Source organism: Papilio xuthus, unplaced genomic scaffold (genome assembly GCF_000836235.2).
Source record: "Papilio xuthus unplaced genomic scaffold, Pxut_1.1 DF828780.1, whole genome shotgun sequence".
Classification (NCBI taxonomy): domain Eukaryota; kingdom Metazoa; phylum Arthropoda; class Insecta; order Lepidoptera; family Papilionidae; genus Papilio; species Papilio xuthus.
Window position 1 is genome coordinate 475,529 of NW_013529869.1, and position 21,421 is coordinate 496,949.

General features: G+C 37.4%; 1 protein-coding gene across 1 annotated transcript in view; it reads left to right on the forward strand.

Annotated features, from left to right (window-relative positions):
• The first annotated feature begins 244 nt into the window (after positions 1-244).
• The window catches only part of LOC106128339 (mucin-17), a 32,560-nt gene continuing 11,383 nt past the window's right edge, over positions 245-21,421 (forward strand). Inside the window, exons 1-2 of the mRNA XM_013326665.1 lie at positions 245-584; positions 18,642-18,726. Of these exons, the coding sequence (XP_013182119.1) occupies positions 18,663-18,726 (64 nt within the window). The 5' untranslated portion in view covers positions 245-584; positions 18,642-18,662. The remainder of the gene's footprint in view (positions 585-18,641; positions 18,727-21,421) is intronic.

Consider the following 21,421-nt stretch of genomic DNA (forward strand, 5'->3'; position numbering starts at 1 on the left):
TCTATGGTAATTCCGCAAGTATACATAACGCCGCGGCTGGCGCGAACACGGAAGCGGTCGTGACGCGCCGCCCGAGTGGAGCTTTTGCTAATTGGCTGTAACTGATAGATAAGCAATAAAATCAATGGTGGAGGACACCGGCTGCATCTTCAATTTATGCCGATGTGGATTCGCGATGCGTCGCGGGCCGGCGCCGTCCCCCGCCACCGGGCTTCATATTTATACGGTTAAGCGGGCAGTGCGCAGAGTTCAAACGTGCGACGGGCGCTCGGGACATTAGACGATCGAGGAGAGAACAATCGCGTGGGTAGAGGCGGTACCGGGCGAGTGCAGTGTGCAGTGCGTGCGGGTCGTGTCGCGGAAAGCTCGGCCGAGAAGCCTCCGAGAGCGCGGCATCGCGCGCTCGCCTCGCGCTCGTCGCGTCAGTGCCGGCCCGGCCGCGCCGAACGCACAACGTTTACACAACTCGACAGCCCGACAGCCCGACAGCTCGACTCCTGCCACGGACAGTGTAGCGCGCATCGCAACCAGAATTGCCGTTTGCCGCCACCATCAGCGCGGAGTTGTTTCATTGCTGAAAAGAGGTAAGTTGTTTTTTTTGCAACGTATAATTTGGTTATACAGTAATTTAATTAAAACAGATTTTTAACTGATTCTTTAAGACATCAGTTTATAAATTTATAAAGTTTCAAAAGGATCCCGCTCACAAACAGAGGTTCTTTGAGAATCGTTTGTATTAAACGAACCGTTGAGCTTTTCCGGCGCTACGCGTCTGAAGAGTGGCTGCACTTAAGTTTTAATTTGAACGTTTTTACACCTTTTTTTCAAAGGTTTATTATTTTATTAAACCAGGTGCACAATTTGTTGCCTTTGTAAAAGTTTATGTTTGCATTTATTTTTGATTTAGAGATAAAAGAAATTTATTTCAATTTTTCTCAATGACTTCACTTAGGAATGATAATAATTAGACTTCTTAATATTTATTTGTGAGAGTTATGACACGAAATATAAGCTATGATAATAATACTTAGGTTTTAATGGCGCTGTGATGTTGATTTTAAATATAACAAAACTTTTTTGTAATTTAACACTTTAAATAATAATTAAAAATTTCAGCTTTTTGATTTAAGGCTTTTAAGTGAAATAACATTAAGCTTATATGTATAGGTACAGAAGAAAAGTTATAATATGTTCAAAACTTTATTTAAAAAAAAAACTTTAGCAAATTAAAGTTAGTAAAAAATTAATTCTGAAATCTTTGATTGCACGTTTAAAAAAACACTAACATTTATTAAGATTACTTTAAAATTAAAAACTTCTCTGTAAGATTTTCTATGAGATTTCTTCTTATCACATCTATCTACTTAACTGTAGGAGACTCGATGCTGAAATTTTTTTACATTATTTGAACAAATACATTGTTACCTTTGTATATTTCTTTGCAATTGTTTCGGCAAACTCACATTAAAATATTATAGAATTATTTATTTTTTACTTTCTTTTTTTTCTTGAAAGTTTCATAGAATTTTCACATAGAAAGCTTTTAAAGTATTATTCGTCAAAGTTGTTTCGCGTTTACTGCCTTCATTCCATCCCTCTTAGCATCATTCATTATTCATCTTTGTTTTCTGGCGCATCGCGAGCGCTACCGTACTCTAGCTACAAGTCACACAAAGCGTGTAAAAAGTTAATGGAAAAGTTTTTCATACACATCTTCAAACATCATGCACCCTTCAGAACAGAATTGTGCACCGAACTATGTACTTTAAAATTATACAGGGTGTCCGGAAATTATCTAAAACCAAAAAAAAAAACTATAATTTCCCGGGTTGAAGATTTATAAAAATAGGATTTAAGGAGTTTTTCTCAAAAAGTCGAAAGTACTGAACTGCATTAAGTCAGTAAAAAGTAATATAGGTAAAGTGGATTATACAGGTCGTTACATAAATATGCATAGATAAGTTATAAAGCTGGATATGTTATTTATTTGAGAAGGTTTTTCTTTGTAACTTCACAAAAAAAGGAAAGTATGTGATCTTAGACAGTCTTTAAATACCTAGTGTATTGTCCCTTATAATTCACCTTTACCTTCGGACGCAGTACTAACATTTAGATTGAGTCAAGTGAGCGTATTTTCAATGTCAGGTTCCTTTCCATTTCAGTCTTTTCGTAGTAATTTGATAACTTATGGATTTCCCGTAAATATTTAAAGAATCATAATTTTAAAAGAATGTTTTGAATTTTAACGATGGACTAGTCTTTGTATTGGTAAGTGACACAGCCGCGTGCCACGATACCGACCGTGTCGGATGCAATATTTCACACTTACCACCGCTAATCATTCACGATTGCGCCAACAAAGTTGATTGAATTCAAATCATGCGCCCGCCGCGCCGCGCCGCTTCGCTCGCGATCAGCCACTGATATATCTCTCCTCAACAATTAATTTGCATTCAGTCTTTATTAAACTCATAAAGTTGTAGGAACTTCAACAGCCTCTCCAAAAAATTTAAAGTAAATTAATTACCTTACTTTTTTGAAAAATTTCTAAGTATATTTAAAATTCTTTCTCTCCCTACACAAGTTTTTATTTATGAAAAGATTAATAGTATTAAAGTAGACCGGAATTCGATGTTTTTTTTCGTTGTCTTATCTCTTCCAGTGTTCCTATCTCAATAATACGTTAGTTAATGCTGTGTAAATATATATTAGGAAAGCATTAATTTATGCAAAATAATGACACACTTAGATTGCATCAAGCAAATATCGAGAAATTTCAATAATTAAATACGTAATGCTTACAATCTCGGCAGCAAGAAGTAATCTAATCATTTACCCGCGAATTGCAGTTGCATTTTTATTTAGACAGATTCATTTGCAGTATTATTGCTTAAAGTTTCTAGCACTGCATACAATTATCGGTAAAACACAGAACAGTTTTTAAATTATAGTTTGTTTGTTAATTTTTGTTCTTTTAAATATCAACTTAAGTTTAAACTATAGTTATAAATTTGAAATTTAAAACAATTATACCATACAAAATCACTATATTTATAAGTTATACGAAAACAAAGGAGAGAATTAAAAACATATATCTAATGTGTCATTTGCATGAACAAAGTTAATTGCGAACAACCCTGAAGGTAATCGCATCGAATGTCATCCTGCCCAACTTGTTTCGCTTCTCGGCAACAGTTTTTTGTACATTAGGTGCTAGTAAATATTATGCAATGAAATAAAATGTAATAGAGTTTCTGTACGTACCAATATAGCTGTATTACTAACTGTGGCCTGCGACTCCGTCCGCGTGGAATTAAAAAAAAACTTAATGCTAGCCTATGTATTCTTTCAGACTACAATCTACATCTTTGCCAAATTTCAGCCAGATCCATGAATCCGTTCCGGAGATACCTTCAAACAAACATCCATCCATGCATCAAAACATTCGTATTTATAATATTAGTAAGATTTTTCAAGGATGTGATACAGTATAAAAAATCCAATTGCAATTAAAAATAATATTGTTCTTGAGTGAACCAGCTATGGAAATAGGTTAAAAGCTTTCTTATGCAAAAGCTTTTTATAAAAATTGCCTTTGAATATAAAGTTAGAGCTAAAAAGCTAAAACTGTGGAGTATAGATGGGATGTAACGGAAAATAACGAGCAACGCTAACGAGATTAGGGTTAGCATTAGCAATAAGGAGGAAACTTAGATTAGACGCTCTCTGTTCTACGGAAGATGTCACTGGCAAATCGTGGACGCCGTAAGTTTCTAATTTGCCTAGGCCAAACTCTCAGCATATTACAAATCAAATGAATTCAAAAAGTGACATTTCGACGCTTTGTAAAAGTGTCTTAATTTTCGGTGCAGACAATAAAGCATTGCGGACTGGTGGGTACTGATTACAGTGCAACTATCAATTGCCGAAACATAACACGTCAACCTGTCTGTACAATTTGCCTTGGCAAATTACAAACGGACGAGGTATACGATTTGCTGGTGACAGATACAAAGCGTGGAGTGCGAAACGGCGATTCCGATACGCTCGATTACGCAAAGGCGGGCGCGAGTGCGGGCGAGCGGGCGAGGACGCACGGGCGCGGGCGCGAGTCAGGCGGGTTCAAGTGCAGGGTGAAGGTTCCGCGAACCGCCGCCGGCTTGTCACGCTAAAAAATATCCTTTTCTTATACGTTTTATAACGAACGAAGCCCTTATATTATGTTACCTTTTTGCGTCATTATTATTTTTGTAGCTCCATCTTAATATAGAGCTTCGGTTTCTTTAGACTGTAGTTACGGTTCATAAAGAGATTATTATAGACCTCCTTGGCTACAAGGGCTGTATAATTTCTAGTACATTTTTTACACTTTTTGTTACTATAGTTATTTCATCTTGATATTATATAGTCTATTTTAATTGATATACTTTTCCAGCTCGTTGGCGAAATATATCTTCTCTAAGAATAATTAACGTTTTCAAATCCAAGAAAGTTTAACTATCTGCTTAAAAATAGTTACATAGAGTAAAGGAAAAGTTTCGTATATCTTTATAGGTAGTTAGTAATATTAGATAGTATTTGAATCCGTTGGCAATCAATCCGATATAAATAAGCAATTTATATGTAAGCCACATAGACATAGAGTAGCGATGTGTTCCGAGAAAGGAATTACGAAGAGCACATTAGAGTATGAAACACTGAATATTTGTGATGAGTCAACAAGCCGTGGTATCGGAGGTAAGAGCCGAGATGTTAACGGGCAACCCACTTCTCTGTTGGCAGAGTGACTGCTTTTACTTCGCCGGTTGACAGCCGAGATCGATCGCTGTTTAATTCAATACACTTTGATCATGTATAAAATTGTTTACGGAATTTATTGGTACTTAAACAAGGTTTTTTTTTCAACTATTCGTACTTAGATTAAGTTTTTTTTTATTAAAATTTTTGTATTATCCTCTTTCAGTTTAATGTGGCAATTAGTCGTGAAATTAGTTGTGTTAACGTCTTATAAAGCGTATTTGGTTATGGTTAATAAACACGTCATCGAACTTGTTCCTTACAGATAAAATATATATTTATTTTTCTTACACATTTTTGTTTTAAAATAACTCTTACCAAACAACTTGAACTAATTATTAAATAACATTAGTTACGATAAGATTAGTTGCAATTTATCTACTCACACGAGTTCAAGCGGCGCTTCTTTTATGGAGCCTATTAAGTGCTCGTTCCCTTATACGGCGCGGGAAAAAAGCCTTCTTCGTTATTCTAATTCGAAACTAAACTAAATGGTAGCGCCTTATTGCCTAATACGCTCTCTACATCCCATTTAAACGTCCGTCTAAAGTTCCTGCAGGATCTCTTCCAGTTCTTGCTGTATAAGGAAAAGGAAGAGGAAAGACAATTATTTATATAAGTAGTATATTTATAGACCGTATTACTAGGATGTAGAATTAAACTGTTTTGTTAATATTACTTTGTCGCTTGTCACGAAGATGATCGTCAACAAGGTTGTCGAGCTTCCGAGTTCTTTGTTTTGTTGTAACGCTTTGCACTTAGCCTGCGGAATCACGCTTAGTGGCGCGACGGTTAAATAGCTGGATGAGGTTTTTTCCAAGCCCCTTTGACGTTGTCCACGATTTTTAACCGCAAAAACTCAAGGCCACGACGACTCAGTTCACGGACTCCGACGTACTATATAACTTAGTCACATTACAGATTCCACCGCAGAATGATTTGACAAATAGCGTTAGTTAGTAATCGGAATACAGTACGGTAATTAATGTTGTCCGTGCTGAGACATAGACAAGGAAAATGTGTGAGGTGAGATTGACTGCGAGGCGAGGTGTGCTTACTGACCGCGCATTAATAACGCGGCGTCAATATGCGCGCGCAGAGCTCTGCCGTGATAGAATGCGCTCGCGCTGCCGGCTGGCGGCCGAGGTGACGCCCCGCCGCCGCGGACCATGCGCCGACGCTTCCTGAGAAAATGGCAACTTATGGGGAACTGAATCTGGGCCTCGCAGGTGCCATTGACCTGTGCAACTTGCCACACTCGACGCACATGTGCCGCCATTCACATTTCATATTTACCTATATGCATACTTTCGACGAATCCGAGTCGCAAAGTATGCTGCATTGCGATCAACTCAATTTCTTTTGCTAAATTATAGTAAATAATCAAAGTTCATTTACTGCACTGTTCAATTGTTTTTACCTATATTTTTTTAAACACAACACAACATGCAAACAATATTTGTTCAAACAAGTAATGCATCATTCAAATAAGATAATAGCATCGGAATATCCGGTCGCAAGGAGTCCGAGCAGGCAGGGGGCGGGCTGCCAGCTCTCGTTTCGGCGCTCGACATCGCTGGCACACATCGCTGGCCCCAGAACCGTTACGAGACCACCAAAATGCTACAAAAAAAGCTCGCAACTGTTTTCGTTTCACTTGTTATAATTTCTTGTTTTATTTACATCGCCATCAACAAAGTTTATCAGCAAGATATCTGTTATGCAATTGCTTAACTTGTATAGGGATTTCAGAGTTATGAATTCACCTTATGCAATATTATAGCAGCATAAATAGTTGAATGTGACATCATTCATTCATCAGCCGGGGTCCGAGTATCGAGCGGCGGGCGCGTTACTAGAAACCGGCATGTGCATGCATATGACAGAGTACTTTGTCTTACAGCGGAATAGTTATTAGTACCGGCGAAGCTCTGGGCGCGAGTGTATAAGAAACCTCGCCTCGGCTCGCCACCTGAATGTCAATATTAGAATATAAGCGAGTGCCGATGCCGGTCACAATGACCGATAAAGAGAACCACTCGAATATGACCCTACTCGGAGTCAATTTAAAATTCACATTCAAAAGAAACGAACTCTCTCGGTACCCGTCGCCACCCGATGGTATTTAGGTTAAGATGTTATTTAGCTGGTGTTTTTTGCCGACACAAGTTTTTATTACAATAGTTATCTTCTTTCGTGTCAATCAGTATAGTTATAAGGCGTGAAAGTACTGACGTCACTGTACCAAATTTTGTCTAGTTAATGTATTAACAGCCCGAGCTATTGAAAAAGACTTACAATATCTAACACATATAATACGTACGTGGGAAAGACATAGCCCACTTTACGTTTATTGCGGCGTCTTAAAAAAGCCTTTCTATTGTGTGTGTATTTTAATTTTGACCATTCATTACACTGTTATTCCGACTCGATACGAATCGACTCGCCACTTCTTATTATTCGAATATATTTACATTCATGTGAGTGGTGACCCAGTTTGTGGACGAATATTGAAATTAGTATTTGAGGCCTTCGATTGCGACCAAAATTATCCATTAAGTTTATTGACGTGAAGGTCTGCAGGAATTTATTATATAATGTGACAACATCGTTAAAAGACAAAAAATACTTAACAAATCAGAGCACTCATTTTCAGTTGAGTATTTTTCATAATTTTTTTTAATAGGATATATTTTCATTATTCTCAGATTATTTATATAGGATATTCAGCAAATTGGGGAGGAACATAGAAAAAAAAATATTTACAACAATTTTGCTCTTAGTGAGATTTTTATTATAAAAGGTAATTTAACCACTAGCGTGTCTATATTTTCTCAAAAGATGCAGCAAAGTTGTAAAAGGCTCTGAACCTACAGGGGTGTAGAATAAAATTGCAGTTATCAGTTACAAAAGAGCGGGATTGCCTGTAGCTTTTCTTTTTCAACTAAAAAGGTCTTGAATGCCGAGCGCTCAGACGCATAGCACCCACACTCTAAACAACAAGACAAATAGACATGTCCACTTTACCATTTACCGAGTAAAAAACCTCGTGTTGTGTTTGAATAGGTCTTTTACCAATTAATATTTGAACCGATAGAGGGCGCGAGCGCGGCGGAGGCGCGGCACAAACTTTGTCTAGTGGCCGACGCGCTAGGTCCTCGGACTCGGGCCGTGAGAAAATGAGGAGGCTATTTAACGAGCAACAATACATTGTTTGCTTTAAAATTCGAAGAGTTTTAAGTTATGATTCTAAGCTTTTAAAAGGTTCGACGATTCGAAAGCGGCGCAGGACAAAAATTTGATTTGTTTCCACATCGACCTGGCGTTAAATAAAGAAATCGAAGGACTAAAGAAGGTCAGTTTTCGAATGACTAAATCGCTTCACACGGCATTCAAATCCACCACCTTATTCCGTGACTGAAAAATAAATTAGCCGGATAAAAATGACTTAATGTTTGCTTCGAGTCTTTTGCATTGGACAAATGTCGATCACGGTCAGTGATTCACTGCAAAGCGGTCGAGAGTCGGTTATGCAATAGTAAAAATTTTAATTAGGCAATTACCGGTGATGTCTAAGTTTTTGCGGTGAGAAGGCCCGGGCGAGTGTTCATAATGTCCAGGTTGTTTTATCGTGCGGAACGTGCGATGTCATTGTCCTGCGGCGAAGCGAGGCGCTTGCAGCTCCGCGCGTCTCGCGCCTCCCAACGCTTCGCTCACAACTTTTCACCGATCTTTTTATTGCTGTACTCGAATCTATTCAACAATATACTTTAGTCGCAGAATATCGTTTGAACATTTTGTAAGCAGATCAGGCGGCGTCAAAGAGATCTCACGATAATTCGTTCCATCGGAGCGACATGAAATAATAAACGTTGTTTTAACATTTAAAATAGTTGTATTTTTTACAACCACACCTGTCAATTGAAGAAACTAATGCTTTAGATCGTCACGATACATGAATAAGATGCAAAAACGTTAAAAGAAATATTCAGCTTTTTTCCTGAGTGCTTTAATATGTCCGAGCTTATTCAGTTTTTTCTATATTTTTTAATCTTAAAAGGGTCTCAGTGGAAATAATATGTCTAAGGCGCATGAATTATTCAAACCAGAGAATACTCAAAGGAAATTGAAAAGGAAAATCAATAGCAATGCTTTACCGAGTAAACAGACTTGAAAATAGGTTGATGTAACATTATTATATTTATACTTACACCAGTCTTTTCCATGATATTATTATCTCCGGACATTTAAATAGACAAGTCCTAAAGAAACAGAATAAATATTATTTGCGCATTAAATATCGCGAATTAATAAATGGTTAAGATACTTTTTAAACTTTTAAGTGTGTTAGTGTTATAAGAGAACGGATTTTGGCTATTATTTTTTTTTTAATAATTGGCAAATTAAATCTTCTATCAGTACTCGTTTGAACTATGTTCCCCTAAAAAATTGTTCATGTAAACATATAAAGTATATAAAAATATATATGTTTGTGTAATTAAATTTGGAAACTTTTAAGAGCTTATTTCCTGGTAAAGAGCTTAAAGTATTCGTGATCTAATCTTCGCCTTGAAAAATAAACTGTAGGCTTTTTGTAGTATTTTTTACTAATAATAATAGTTATTTTTATTAAAATGTTCATATAATTAATGATAAAGGTAATCATGAGTGATGTTTGCAGAAAACTTGTGCATGACAGAGATTGAACTCTGATAAAACGACATATTTGACGCAAACAGACATTTTCTTACGTTATAATTTGTTAACTTTATTCCTTTTTTAATAGGTTTTTTTAATGTAAACAAAAAATAACACAGCTCTAAGTTTACTAAAAAACACTTCATTCAGATCTTAATCTATTAAATTATTTATATTTATAGCAATCAACCATAGAATTAATCTAAAATATAGTTCAAGACTTTTAGTGGTATGGCGAATTCGAATCCACGACCCATTTGGTTAGTCCTTACCGTTAACATTTAAGCTATTGGTGCATTTCTATAATGTATCACATCTTTTGATATTGCTGGAAATACAGTAATAACAATAGCTTTATGGTATTCTAATTACCTATTCTAATTATATGACCTATGACTAGTGATGAATCAATCTTGTTACGTGGGAAAAAACTGGGTACATTTCATTTGAAAATTTAACACTATAACATGACACATGCATAAGTAATCTCTATTTTATGTTATGCCACTAAAGACAAAGTAAATTAAAAAGATACTAACGAACTGAATTGTCAAATTTTACCGTGACTTAAAAACAAAGTAAGATAAACTAAAAAGATACTAAAGAGCCGAATTGTTAAATTTTACCATTTGACCAAACAGTGTTTTTAACAGTGGTAGAGCCCGCTTTAACATCTTCGCACGAATTGGCCCGGCTCGCCCGGTGAAATACCACGACCACACAGAAGACAGGCGAGAAGTGGAAGCAATTCCGTGTTTCTTCTGATAAGTGTGCGTCCCGGAGGCCTAATTTAGTCCTCTTTCCCTTCCCACCCTTTTTCTTATAAGGAAAGGATGGGAAGTGGAAGTGGACTTTCCGGATGAGATGGAAAGGGAAGATATTTTCTTTCTGTGCATCCTCTCCTCCGTCGATTAAAGGTAGGCAACGCATATGCAATTGCCTATGTCTATGGGCAACGGTCACTTCGCTATTTCAGCGATTTCAGGTGGGAGCTCACTCGTTTGCCACCTTCTGATATATAAAAAAAAACAAAATCTCTGTACAAAATATATCGTTATCCCTATCATTATTATTGATAAAACAGAGATTTTGGTTTCAGAAACCCACGGTTAGTATTTAGCATTCTGTCTTGATAAGTTTACTCGTACATCTTGGTAGTTCGAGAAAATTGCGCTGCAACTAGTAAACCGAAAAGATACAATTTTCTGAGACCAATTTGTAAAGACTTTTTTAACTAATTTTGTTTTTTGTAAAATCATAGATTATTTTACACTTATTGCAAGTTTTATTTATTACAATATGTAATGTGTTTTATTTGGTTACAGAACGAATATAATTTTCCACAATGTCCAATACTAACAGCGTATAACCGGCTTATCTCGTTCATGGATCTAAATCGATTTATTTATTCGTTGCTCGTACACAAGTTAAATCTTGTGTAATTGTATGAATTTTTAGTTTTAGTTATTTTAGTTCATTCATAGGTAAAATGTTCAATGGAATGTGGTCTGGCCACCTACGCACTTCACAATTCCTGTGGTCCTTGTTTCTACAGCGATCAACTTAGCAATACTGTGTTTAGTATGTTCCCTAGATCGTTTCACGACGAACACCGAACAAAGCAATCATATTAATGTCATCACTCTCGTATCTTACTAATATTATAAATGCGAATGTTTATCTACAAGGATATTAGTTTGAAGATACTTCGGAACGGCTCAAATTCGGCATAGATGTAGAGCATAGTCTAGAAGAAGACATAGGCTACTTATTAACTAAAAAAAAACTGCTATTTATGTCATATTTTGGAAATAACAACTCACAGTAATTAAAGGTACTTAGAGATCATGTTATTGTGGACGTGTTGTAGGTGTTCGCCTCGTTGCGTCATCAAGACAAGTGGTATTTTCCTTACGGTACACACGGCCATTAATACGCTAATCTGTGTAGAATATACAAGTCATTTTGTTACTAATTTCCTGTCCCGACCACTATTTTATGATTACTTCGGGGATTAAGCTCAACTCTCTAATTGGACATTTGAAAAGAAATTGTATTTCATGTTTAAAGCGTTAGATTTGTTTTTACTGTAGATTTGCTTAACAAATTATTAAATTGTAATTTGTATTCTCTTTGAAAGATGTAATATTTTTCTTTTATCGTAAGTTTCCAATTCAAAAAAACTTGTGAAAAAACACATTTCTTTTTTATCGTAGTTCTTTAAGGAGATGGAAAGGGATTGCAATATTTTTGATTCATTCATTATTGACATTGGACACCTATTGTTACACGAAAATATTGATCAGCAATCGATAACGAAGTGATTAGAAGAAAGTCGATATTGTGTGGCGTGGAAGCATGCGCGGGCCGCGGGCGAGGCCGCAGCGACACCGACTTACTAAATCAATATTTGCACAGATGCCGGCGCAAGAGCATGTTATGCTCGTGGCGACCTAAAATTCATACAGCTTATATGGCAATGTTAGCGGTAAATTCTCTCAGCGGCTACTTGTAATCCTTCAAATGTGGGTCGTTGCTGCACGCATTGCTTGACCCCTCGCCTCTCGACATACCCCATTAATATCAAGAGGCAACGCCGATATGCAATTCAAAGCTCGTCTCATCTACAATTACTCGGAGTAATCTATTCCGCATTTTCAAACCAGTCTTAGATACATTCTTAATTGTTCAACACATTCTAAACCTTTATCTTCAAATGTTTAAGACTTTCATTATACATATGTATACAAGTATATAATCTAAGGTTTTAGAGAAATATTCTCATTTATAATTTATTTCCGTCAAAGTTTTTCATTCTTCGTAATAATACGCTGTAATTCATACCTTTACGAGCAAGAATTCTTGAAGTTGTAAGTGAGCTTATGAGCAATTACACGCGGGAGAGTTATTACTTAAGTTACGACGTAGAATATCATTACTAATGGCACTGTCATTAAAACTCTTAATAGGTTCCATTCGAAAGCTCTCAGGTTACCTAGGCTATAAGATAATCATTAATGCGAAGCTTTTACAACTGCGTGCGTGAGCCCCGGCCGCGGAGGTCCGCGCATTAAATGATTGCTGCGTCTTTTTATAGCGAACAGAATTCAATTCCACATATTTCATAGATGTACGTACATATATAAGCACCTTTTTTCCTCGTGGCGACCGCAAGTGAAAAGGAATAGCATCGTTTCCTAAGCGATGACCACGACTCCCGTGTAATATGATAATGCGGCGAATAAATGTTTCACGTCTAGACTCCTCGCTATCGTTTTTGTGCGGAACCTGTTCCTTATAATGCAGTTCCAATGAGAAAACCGAGCCCCTCGCCTACTATTGTTGTTCGTGTTTTTTTTTCTAAAGTCAGTAAACCATAGGGAATTTTATGCGAGTATTCCCATTGAGTTCATGCGAAAGGAATTTTTCCCTCAGCTTTACATTGTAATAAATTTAAAGTCAAACAGTACACGGTCCAAGTTTGTAGCGCGACCGAGCCGGCGTCGCGGCATAGCTCGACCCGAGGAGTGGACCCGAACTCGTCGCTATGGTAACCGATAAAACGACCAGAGGTATTCGACGTTAGGTCATATCGTTCGTGCGAAACGAGCTGCAGGTAATAAAACGGTTAACGGAAAACACTGTTCGAGCTTAAATCTACTACGTGCTTATGCGCGCTCGTTTGGAGCCCTGTGCCCGGCTCCGAGGTGCGTTTGTAAGCACTCACCATTCATTGGCGCGCAGAGATATGGCCGGTAATGAGTGACCGGTCGGCCGGCTATCGGCCCGCCGCTCGTAAACACTGTTCGACACGAAGCATTCGTACATGGCTGCGAATACGACTCAATAGACATCGCGCCGGGTTCACTCACTTCCTGGTAAGGCTAACTGTTCTCACGACCGAATGCTTCCACGATGCCGCCTTCGCCACCGCCGCTGCCCCGTCGCCGCTCGCACCAAATTATAAACGATATTAATTAGAATGCACATAAAAGGTACTTTCGAATTTAAAGGCAGCTAAGAGCAGCGCTCGTGAGTTGCTCAGGCTGCTCGTGTAACAAGTCGTTGCAGGCCACTACATGATTCGTAAGGCTACAAAAACCATTTCCGTTACAATTTTAGTAATTAATTATATTAATGACATACTGAAGTTATGGTTTTTGATAATAAGTAAATCAAAGTTATTCATCTATACCTGATTTTGTGAAATACATATATGATAAGGGTGTATTGTTTGTGTGGACGTAAGACTTGCTATAAGGTCACAGTACAAGCAGCCCGGGGCTGGTGAGGCTCGCGCGCCGCTTCCAGGCATGGAGCGTGAGGCGCAAGGGGCAACGCTCATCGTGTGAGCGTCGCGCCCGCCGCCGCCGCCCGCCGCCCGCCGCCCGCCTACAACAATCGCGAATCCAACGTGTGCCTAGCAACAACACTCACACTAACGGTGGCTGGCTTCCCTGCGTCCACACAGACAAAAGAATAGTGCATTTATGAGCTTCGAGCTCCGTCGGTCTCCGAGAAGTCATCGTACCAAGTCGCTCGTTGCCCGGTGCACGCCCACGCCGCGAACGACGAATATATCATGATTTACATTGAAAATATTTTTCAACGAATTGTTTCGCACGATAACGTTGAAATTTAAATTCGACTTAAGCACTAAATAGCTATTTGTAGTTTCGATGCAGATTGTCAATCACAGCGCGATTCTTTCGTGATGCGAATCGCTTTGCGGGCATTAGCATGTTCGCGTGTAATAAAAGAATCTGGGCGATATAGATAAATCGAAAACAGAACGACATGGAAATGAGATAATTCGTTGGTGTATTCTGGTAGAATATCAAGCCTGTGTAACGGTGATGGGACGTCTAGCGCGGATTTAGCTAAATTATTCGAACTACGTTGCGTCGACGTGCGTTCCCCGGTCCGCTGCGAGACCAGTGACCAGAGGCCATATTAAGGTCAGCTTTAAGAAGGCCGTGAGACATTATGCTTAACACGCAGATAAATGGTAATGCGAACGACCAAAAAATATATTAAAAGCATCGATCGATTGCACGCATTATTCTGTGCACACATGTTCTAATTTACGTATTCATGTTATATTTACTTTAAAACAATAGCAAAGTGTAGTTGCTACATATTGTATGATAGGTGAAGGACAAAGATTTATTCAGTAAATAGAATTTTATTACATTTATTACAATTTCATCTTTAATTCCAAATATTGATATTACTTTTGATCAGAACTGTTCCTATGTAAATTTAACATGCATATAATTAAATTCATGAATATTAAATAATTTTTTTAAAGTTACCAACATAATAAAATAATATTTTAGTGTCACAGAAAGTATATTCAAACCGCTACTTAAACCAGTAGATGTTTTTATTACGATAAAGTATGCAGAGTGCTTTAAAAAAAACCCAGGCACTGTTATGTGGTGTAGTGGTCTAGATAGTTTTTATTAACATCATCTGACACAAAATTTCGCGAGTCAACGAACTTGCGAGAGGTTGTATAAAGAAGCTAATATTTGTGCTCTTCCTACTTATTTCCATAACGGACGCGGTTGCCTTCTTCAAAAATTCCTTACGTAGAATTATTTAGCGTGAAGTAAACTGTTATTGAGAATGAAGTAATTTAATTAAAAATTACACGACTTTTAAATGCGTCAAGTTATCGCGATTTAACGATAACAATGATCGCTCGACATGCGTCTGAACTATGTTAAATAGTGGAGTTTAGTATGCGGCCAGGCATCGGTTGCCGTTAATCGACCGCTACACTTGCACGACAATTATCGCCTAATAACGAGTGAGGGTGTTCGTATCCGAATGTAATGGCGAGCAGCGCCGTGTCCACGACTCGTATGCTAATCACTTGTAATTTACGAGGCTCGATAATCGCGAGACGCGTACGTGCGCGCATTGTGCGATCGCGGTGCGGCGCGGGCGCGGTGCGGGCGCGGGATGTCTGCGCGTCGCGTCACGTCGCCGCACGTCCACACGTCCACACGTCCGCCGCTTTACAATGCAACAACTCCCTAATCAATCATAACACTGAATTATACACGACTCTCATGTCTCTTACGATTTTTTTTTGTTTCATTGTTATCCTTTTTATTTAACGTTTAATTTAAATGTCTTTAAAAGTAACTATGGCTTCGTTCTTTTCGCTTTACTCACAGAGATACTGCCAGGACAATTTCTTTTGTTTTTTTTAATATATATTATAATTGGCAAATGATAATTAATAAAAACTTTTATGGAAGAGTTTATCCTTAGGGAAGTCGTTTTTACTAAATACAACACCCTTTATTTAACATTTCAAGCCCGTGTTCATTCAAGCCAGTGGTTGGAAGTAGGGTTGACAGTTCAAAATGTAGTCTATCTTTTGCGATCAAAAATACAGAACGTCTGAATGGCTGTAATCGCGTGCAGCATCGGCGGCGGCAGTAGCGTGAGGCAGACGGCGAAATCGCTGCGCCGAACCGCGCCGTGGCCGTCCTGACCCTCTGCCATTTCGTCTTGCATCTTACCAAAACTGGTTTAAATTACAATTGTAATACACAGTATTCTTTTTAAGCCTTAATAGTATTGTATAGCCTTAATAGTAATTAATGACACATGGTTAAAGATAATTATTAAAACCGTAAATTATTCCACATTTTTATTTTTAAAAGGAGGAAACTTAGGAAACGGAAAGGCCTTACAATTCTTTTTTTAAGTTGATGTAACTTATAACTTCAATTAATATATCATTATTTATTATAATTTATTTATCTATTTATTGACCTTATATAGCCAGTTTCATACATTGCGATATTAATTAAAATAGTTTAGGTAATTAGGAAGTACATTTTTAATCATTAGCTTATGTAAATGTAAAAAACATTCTATCCTGTAGTCAATTCGACATAGATTAAAATAGAGTTATATAATTCAGTGTCGTATTTATGTAGTAGTTTGTCAACTAATGTATGATAGAATCGATATCATAAAGGGAAGCAGTGTGTGCATTAAAGCATGTTCAAGAAATCGGTGTCAATGCTCGCTGCGGTTGCAGTGGTCCGAAATGATGTGTTGGGCAAGAGGCAAGAGCGGCGGCGAGCGAATACCTTCCTAATTCCCATCGCTCTTATTTTATTTAAACTCTTCGCTTTACGAGTGCTGTTATTAAAAGATGCTGCGATAACAATCTTTATATTCCGAATGCTTCGAAATAATTGCGAAAGAACATCTACACCGAACCTTTCTCGATTAAATACTTTCCGTTACATCTTCAAAAAATCGTACACAACAATCTTGAATCGACATCGTCCGAGTACAGTTACACGTGTAGCGAGTGAGAACGTCGGTCATCGATGCCGTGCTCCTCTTTCTTTCAAATTTCGGTTTATTTTAATCAGATTAACAGTTACGTTCGACGCATACCACTGGAACGAATGGTACGCCAAATTACACCTGAGAAATAGGCTCCCATTGTGTAGGTACACTCAGAAAAACGGAGTCCCCCACTCGGATCGGATATTATGATTCGTTCACGCACCCAACCATAATATTATTCCGAGTTTCCGCGGAGCGAGAGAATAAAGTAGACTTAACGTCATTTTGTTTAAGGGAAATATTTAAATATATACAAACTGAGGTAACAAAGAGCTCAGCGTCATTTAAATGATATCTTAGTACACAATACGTAAGAAAAATAATACATTCTTTAAATGTCACAGGATTTAATCGAAGATGTGAGAGATGAGAAAGATATCTCTCAGAGCACAAACAAATCTTCACGTGTCGAACGCATATTTAGGATAAAGCAAATAAATAGACGTTAGAGAATTGTGTGCGCCCTCACCCTCCCGCCTACCGAGGTGACTTGCGAGAGCGTCTAGACGGAGGGAACCTTCTACATATATACCGACAGGCACAACAATACCTTTGATTTGAGCAATTTACTCGACATCGATTGCTCGCTAATATTGGCAAATTCAACTAACTGACGTAGTCGCAGTTGATACAGATAATCATAATATTACAACTTCACAACAACTACAAAAATATAACAAAGTAACATTTTTACGCCTAATAAAAATACAGCTATATTTAACAAAGAATAGTAAATAGTCATGTAATATATTCGTAGTAATTAACATTCCAAACATTTATTTTCATCAGGCAGTAATTAACGATAAATTATAATGCATAACAATATAAATTTTATAAAATCTGCTATTCGCAATTTAACGCATTTATTTTAAAGATATATTTACAATTATATTTAAATCATAGTGACGTCACAGACATCCTCATTAGAGCAGTATTAAATGAAAAACTATCTCGCAACGTGTTTCTATACTTTAGGTATTCCACTTATAAGTATCATAAAAGCCTTTAATAAGTGGCAATATGTAACAACGTATAACATCCAATAAGTAGCGAAAGACAAGAGTTGGAGTGTGATATTAAGCATCAGGATATATATCCGGAGTTGTTAAAACATCGCTTGCGGAGTGTAGAGCGCGCGAGATGTGCTAGGGTGCTCCCCCGCTCTCGCGCCCGCCCCAGTTCCCTCTCCGCTCCGAGGAGTGCGCGTCCCCGATGCTACTGCCGCGACACATATTCCCGCTATCCCTCGCTTCCCTCCCGACTCCCGACTCCCGCGATACATTTCTACCTCTATTGCACCGCCAGAGAGCTTCTTTAGTTATTTTGTTACGAGTACCTTCACTTCATTTCATTCCACCCCTCCAATTAAGATTGCAAAAACTTTTCGCTTTTGAACTTCGAATGAAAACAAAATGTTTTCTGTTGCGAAGTTCAATTTAGCCTTAATAAGCTTACTTCGCGGCCGGATGTATTAAAGTGCTTCATTCAGACCAAGTTTTTTAATATTCGCTTTCTCGAGATTGAGAAGGAAGTTTTTGTTCTAAAATAGTATTGGGTGTATATTACGTCTTGATTACTTAGTTTGATTTAATTAGCTTTGAATAGAGTACTTTATTATTAAATTAAATGAAATATTGAAATGTAAGCCATATTGTTTTCGTATTTTCAGATGTATAATTTGTTATGGAAGTGGACTAAAAAGTTTTTATATTGTTTAGTGTTTGTCGACAGAGAAGCTTTAATTGTTGTTTATGTTACAGAGGTCGAGGTAGAGGCAGGCGATGGAGGGGAGGCGCGCGGCGGCGCTGCTCGCGCTGGCCGCATGCGTCGCGTGCTCACACGCAGGTCAGTACCATATCCATTTCCACTATCACCAAATACCACACAATACAATGACAACACCAATGATCACTTCACACCACACTTGGATTTCTTAATTGGTTACTTAAGAAGATCCTTAGAATACATTTGTAAAACTAAATTTCCAATAAGTATCTCTCTGTCCATGTAACTCTCTGTAGATTAGTCGCAATACCAAAACTAAGGATTTATAATATTTAAAATAAAACAACTTTCAATATCATAATTTTAAACAATACTGTATACAGAATCAATTACAATTCGTCCGACAACTTAAAAGTAGATACATAATGTACTTATGCAATTAAAGATATTTTTACATATACATAATAACAAATCGTACGATGATGAATTGATTTTTTTTGCGTTAAAAACGGTTATATTTAGTAGCTGTCAGATCTCATGTTAAATCATCAAAAAACTTTCAGTCTAAAAAATTATGAATGTCAAGGCTATATTCAAAAATGATTATAAATGTATTCGAAACATTGTATTAAACATTTTGTAGAGACAATGACGTCAATACTCTTTTCTTTATTAACAATTGTTATAATTAATTCACAATTTGTAGTAATTATAAATGCATTTCGTTAACTCTAGTCCGGGAGTGTGAAGCAAGCATAACAAGTTATCAGTAATGTATTTAAATCGCGTGCGACGATCTTAAAATAATTGCAAATTAGAAGGCGAACAGTGTACTGTTTGGAAACGTGATTGACTAATCCAACGAAGAGAATGTAATTTGAATTTATTAAGGAATTTAAAGATAATAATTATAAACAGAATTGCTCTCTTACGATATTCTTGTAACTCGTTAAATCACAGTGTAGCTGCATCGAATGTATTTCATGATTTATTTCACATTCGAGTGCAGCCTTTGGTCGATTATCGAACAGGTTTTTAGAGGGCGTTGATCTTTTAGCGATTAATTATGCACAAACGCAAGTTGCATCTAATTATTTTTTTCCGGGTAATTGAACAAAGGATGCGTTTGTATCCTGCATCGTCGTGACATATGTTACTTGTGAAATGAGTTAGTAGCATTTCTTTTAAATTAATTATGACTTTTTATGTGCGTTTAATGCATAAATATTTGCTCAGCCGAAATCGAGCATAACCGTTTTCGCGCTAGGTAGTGCGGCCAGTCAGGCCAGTTTCGCGCGATCTCCCTCCAACTAACAGTAAAGGTCGGCGCGCATTCTCTCGCGGTGCATGTTATTAGATAATGCTATTTCGGTTCGCGAAGATTTAGTATACGTGGCACGGTTAGTTCGCAGAAATCGCATAGAACTAATGGCATACATAGGAAGTATATTCAAATGCGGCCGATGTTTAGGTGTACCGTGTGAACTTCATCGCGCATGGTGGCCACGGCCACATTCATTCATTGAAACCACGATCCATATTAATGCAATACAAATTTTAAATTCACGCTGCCTCCTCATTTCGATCGCCTCGACCCATGTCTCTAGGCGCACGAATTCGCATTAAATAGTTTTTGTTCGTGCAGTTATTTTTAGAATAGATAGAATCTGTTAAAATCCTTTACAAAAATTCGGCGTTGAAAACTACAATAGATTTAATAAATATTACACGACTGCTGAATGAGCAACAACTAAGTTACAAACTAAGTTATTTGATTAAACGGAATCGATTTTAGTTTACTGTTGCGTTGAATTTTATAATTCTATGATTGAGGTCATTGTCAAAAAATTGAATAATATTATAATTAAAAGTCACGTCGGATAAAAACTGGATGCTGACGGCTGACGGCATTCCTGGCGACCGTTAGGTGGACGAGCTGGCACAGGCGACGCGGCGGCGACGATAACGGCACGACGCGATCTGCAACCTCGCCCCGCACGCTAACCTTTCATCCTAACCGACTGCTGCCGTTGAGTTACCAAAATTCAGACTCAAAATATTTACATTCAAAAGAATTATTATAACGCTTTAAAATCTCGCACTGCAACGAGTGCGCACAAGAAAGTTACCCGAAACGACTACAATATACAATGAAGTTATCACAAAAATTGCGCCCCAAAAAACCCACAGTATTACAGCTATTTATGCTAATTTACTTGCGTAAATCATCTTTTATACATTCTTGTAAATCACTATCTCATCCATAACAATAGATATAAAAACTAACGGTACTATCGAATCTGCTTTATTCCTCGATCGGTAACTTGAAGAAATTAACCGCGGTGTTATGACTCGAAGCAAAGTATCGACTCGACGATAAAGCTTTGCTTCGTCGTTAACGACGCTGTCCGTTAGTTTAATTACAGCTTTGTCGCCCGCCGCTCGGCTAATTATACGCGCTGAAACGGATATGTAAAACGACTTTAGCGTATTGACCGATCACAAGTCTCGCTGATTCGTGTCAGACATCCTGGCCGGCTGTAACGAGCTTTAAGCTGACATAAAAAACAACAATAAAGACTTCTTGGAACAATATACATGTTAGAATATTATAGGTCTATTTAACGCTTAATTAAAATAATTTCACTACTTAAATATTTAATATTTATTTCTTTGTAATAAAAGCTGACAAAAAAATTTTTGCTGAAAAATTGCGAACTTACAAAAACACTGCACAAACAAAACAGAAAGTTTTTCAATGACTGCATCAATACACGTGTAACTTGATTCAACACAGTCATAGCAGCAGTCGCTA